This window comes from Procambarus clarkii, chromosome 5 (assembly GCF_040958095.1).
Source record: "Procambarus clarkii isolate CNS0578487 chromosome 5, FALCON_Pclarkii_2.0, whole genome shotgun sequence".
Lineage (NCBI taxonomy): Eukaryota > Metazoa > Arthropoda > Malacostraca > Decapoda > Cambaridae > Procambarus > Procambarus clarkii.
The window spans coordinates 10502806-10507726 of NC_091154.1; the positions used below are offsets into that span (position 1 = coordinate 10502806).

Here is a 4921-nt window from a genome sequence, read left to right on the forward strand (position 1 = left end):
CTATAACCTCACGCCGTGGGACTTCACTCCCTCCACTAGGGTATCACACATCACCTCAGGGAGCTCTCCTAGTCATGCCTCAAGACCGGTCACCACTTGACCTAGAACCCAAGGGGGAGAGGAGAAGACCCAGTCCACACTACTAAACTCAATCCTGCAGTGTGTGACTCCCCCACCGGGAGTGACCCCCACCTACCATGACGACCCCCAAATACCGTGACGACCCCCACCTACCGTGACAACCCCCAAATACCGTGACGACCCCCACCTACCGTGACGGCCCCATCTACCATGACGACCCCCAAATACCGTGACGACCCCCACCTACCGTGACGACCCCCACCTACCGTGACGACCCCCAAATACCGTGACGACCCCCACCTATTGTGACGACCCCCACCTACCATGACGCCCCCCAAAAACCATGACGACCCCACCTACCAAGACGACCCCCAAATACCGTGACGACCCCCACCTACCGTGACGACCCCCACCTAATGTGTCGACCCCCACCTACCATGACGACCCCCACCTACCATGACGACCCCCACCTACCATGACGACCCCCACCTACTGTGTCGACCCCCACCTACCATGACGACCCCCACCTACCATGACGACCCCCACCTACTGTGTCGACCCCCACCTACCATGACGACCCCCACCTACCATGACGACCCCCACCTACTGTGTCGACCCCCACCTACTGTGTCGACCCCCACCTATCGTGACGACCCCCACCTACTGTGTCGACCCCCACCTACTGTGTCGACCCCCACCTACCATGACGACAACCACCTACCATGACGACCCCCACCTACTGTGTCGACCCCCACCTACTGTGTCGAACCCCACCTACCATGACGACCCCCACCTACTGTGTCGACCCCCACCTACTGTGTCGACCCCCACCTACCATGTCGACCCCCACCTACTGTGTCGACCCCCACCTACCATGACGACCCCCACATACCATGACGACCCCCACCTACTGTGTCGACCCCCACCTACTGTGTCGACCCCCACCTACTGTGTCGACCCCCACCTACCATGACGACCCCCACCTACCATGACGACCCCCCACCTACCATGACGACCCCCACCTACTGTGTCGACCCCCACCTACTGTGTCGACCCCCACCTATCGTGACGACCCCTACCTAACATGACGACCCCCACCTACCATGACGACCCCCACCTACCATGACGACCCCCACCTACCATGACGACTCCCACCTATCGTGACGACCCCCACCTACCGTGACGACCCCCACCTACCGTGACGACCCCCACCTACCATGACGACCCCCAAATACCGTGACGACCCCCCACCTACCATGACGACCCCCAAATACCGTGACGACCCCCACCTACCGTGAGGACCCCCACCTACCGTGACGACCCCCAAATACCGTGACGACCCTCACCTACCGTGACGACCCCCACCTACCATGACGACCCCCAAATACCGTGACGACCCCACCTACCATGACGACCCCCAAGTACCGTGACGACCCCCACCTACCATGACGACCCCCACCTACCTTGACGACCCCCAAATACCGTGACGACCCCCACCTACCATGACGACCCCCACCTACCATGACGACCCCCACCTACCATGACGACCCCCACCTACCATGACGACCCCCACCTACCATGACGACCCCCACCTACCGTGACGACCCCCACCTACCGTGACGACCCCCAAATACCGTGACGACCCCACCTACCATGACGACCCCCAAATACCGTGACGACCCCCACCTACCGTGACGACCCCCACCTACCGTGACGACCCCCAAATACCGTGACGACCCCCACCTACCATGACGACCCCCACCTACCATGACGACCCCCACCTTCTGTGACGACCCTCACCTACCATGACGACCCCCACCTACCGTGACGACCCCCACCTACCATGACGACCCCCACCTACCGTGACTACCCCCAAATACCGTGACGACCCCCACCTACCGTGACGACCCCCACCTACCGTGACGACCCCCAAATACCGTGACGACCCCCACCTACCGTGACAACCCCCAAATACCGTGACGACCCCCACCTACCGTGACGACCCCCACCTACCGTGACGACCCCCACCTACCATGACGACCCCCAAATACCGTGACGACCCCCACCTACCGTGACGACCCCCACCTACCATGACGACCCCCAAATACCGTGACGACCCCCAAATACCGTGACGACCCCCACCTACCGTGACGACCCCCAAATACCGTGACGACCCCCACCTACCGTGACGACCCCCACCTACCATGACGACCCCCAAATACCGTGACGACCCCCACCTACCGTGACGACCCTCAAATACCGTGACGACCCCCACCTATCGTCACTACCCTCACCTACCATGACGACCCCCACCTACCATGACGACCCCCACCTACCGTGACGACCCCCACCTACCATGACGACCCCCATCTACCGTGACGACCCCCAAATACCGTGACGACCCCCACCTACCGTGACGACCCCCAAATACCGTGACGACCCCCACCTACCGTGACGACCCCCACCTACCGTGACGACCCCCACCTGCCATGACGACCCCCAAATACCGTGACGACCCCCACCTACCATGACGACTCCCACCTACCGTGACGACCCCCACCTACCATGACGACCCCCAAATACCGTGACGACCCCCAAATACCGTGACGACCCCCACCTACCGTGACGACCCCCAAATACCGTGACGACCCCCAAATACCGTGACGACCCCCACCTACCGTGACGAATCCCACCTTACTTGTAACCCGCTCCCGCATTAAGTCATATATGTGCTGTCTTGTGCGAGAGCAGGTTGAGTGGACCCTATACCATCCTACAGTAGGTAAAAAAAAAAAAAAAAAAAAAAAAACATACTATCCTATTTGCAGTAGTTTACCCCCATAGACATTCCAACGTAACATCGTTTTCTGTAGACGTTCCTACAAAATATTATTCTATGTAATAATTTATAGTGCTTATTATAATTTATTAAGAACAACTACTATTTCTCAAAACAAAACTACGAACCTTCAATAGGATATAGCTGATCTGTAATATTCTAAGAGTATGGACAATAGTAGGTAAATTTCTCAACCCATGGGGGACCTGAAAACTACAATTTTCATTATAATTGAACCAATCACGACTATTCTGCTGTCTACAGCAATGGACGGGAACTGTGAGACGTAAATTGGTACGTGAGGAAGAGTTTGGCTCTTGAGAAAAATATAACTGGGAATATACCACATATGTACTAATTCATAAGCAAAATAATGAATATAAGCGTTAAGTCATATAAGCGTTAAGTCATATATGTGCTGTCTTGTGCGAGAGCGGGTTGCCAGACGACACCACTCAACCAAGCCAGCCAGCCGTCGCCACTCACGCCGCCACCAGCCAGCCGTCGCCACTCACGCCACCACCAGCCAGCCGTCGCCACTCACGCCGCCACCAGCCAGCCGTCGTCACTCACGCCGCCACCAGCCAGCCGTCGCCACTCACGCCACCACCAGCCAGCCGTCGCCACTCACGCCGCCACCAGCCAGCCGTCGTCACTCACGCCGCCACCAGCCAGCCGTCGTCACTCACGCCGCCACCAGCCAGCCGTCGTCACTCACGCCGCCACCAGCCAGCCGTCGTCACTCACGCCGCCACCAGCCAGCCGTCGTCACTCACGCCGCCACCAGCCAGCCGTCGTCACTCACGCCGCCACCAGCAGCCGTCGTCACTCACGCCGCCACCAGCCAGCCGTCGTCACTCACGCCGCCACCAGCCAGCCGTCGTCACTCACGCCGCCACCAGCGAGCCGTCGTCACTCACGCCGCCACCAGCCAGCCGTCGTCACTCACGCCGCCACCAGCCAGCCGTCGTCACTCACGCCGCCACCAGCCAGCCGTCGTCACTCACGCCGCCACCAGCCAGCCGTCGTCACTCACGCCGCCACCAGCCAGCTGTCGTCACTCACGCCGCCACCAGCCAGCCGTCGTCACTCACGCCGCCACCAGCCAGCCGTCGTCACTCACGCCGCCACCAGCCAGCCGTCGTCACTCACGCCGCCACCAGCCAGCCGTCGTCACTCACGCCGCCACCAGCCAGCCGTCGTCACTCACGCCGCCACCAGCCAGCCGTCGTCACTCACGCCGCCACCAGCCAGCCGTCGTCACTCACGCCGCCACCAGCAGCCGTCGTCACTCACGCCGCCACCAGCCAGCCGTCGCCACTCACGCCGCCACCAGCCAGCCGTCGCCACTCACGCCGCCACCAGCCAGCCGTCGCCACTCACGCCGCCACCAGCCAGCCGTCGTCACTCACGCCGCCACCAGCCAGCCGTCGCCACTCACGCCGCCACCAGCCAGCCGTCGCCACTCATGCCGCCACCAGCCAGCCATCGTCACTCACGCCGCCACCAGCCAGCCGTCGTCACTCACGCCGCCACCAGCAGCCGTCGTCACTCACGCCGCCACCAGCCACCCCTGACAGCACTGTTGTAGCTCTGATACACTTCGCCACGGAACTCTCAGAGGAAGACCTCAAACGACGGTACAGAATACTGAATGACCTGTACAAGGTGAACAAACTTCCGACCTTTGTGATACCAGAGGCAATGTTTACCGACCGCTCTACTCAACCAGAGGCCGACCCTACACCTGCAGCACCTGTCAACCCGGACCCGGCAAGCACCAGCACTTCGGCAGCTTCCCCACCGATCATAACACCTGTCACCGAACCTGCAAGTCAACCACCACCACCAGTCACACAAATGACTGACCCAGTCCTGACGACAGCAAAGGAACCTGAAGAAATTGATAGACCAGCAACCCCGAAATTTCTCAACCCCTACGTGACCAAAGGGAAATTATTCAACCCCCTATGTGTCCCTCAAGATGGCTACGTGAAATGA

At 60.3% G+C, this 4921-nt stretch overlaps 1 protein-coding gene across 1 annotated transcript; it reads left to right on the forward strand.

Moving 5' to 3' along the window:
* Window positions 1–3117: 3117 nt before the first annotated feature.
* LOC123766871 (mediator of DNA damage checkpoint protein 1-like) lies at window positions 3118–4921 on the forward strand. The gene is made up of 2 exons (XM_069337590.1): window positions 3118–3206; window positions 3355–4921. The coding sequence occupies exons 1-2, from the start codon at window positions 3118–3120 to the stop codon at window positions 4919–4921; spliced, it is 1656 nt and encodes a 551-aa protein (XP_069193691.1).

Excerpts from the sequence above, each read along its gene's own strand:
- LOC123766871 (XM_069337590.1), top strand. The coding sequence starts at position 3,118 with ATGGGGGACCTGAAAACTACAATTTTCATTATAATTGAACCAATCACG. Across the intron at positions 3,207-3,354 it reads ATGGACGGGAACTGTGAGAC|CGGGTTGCCAGACGACACCA; the intron begins GTAAATTGGTAC and ends CTTGTGCGAGAG.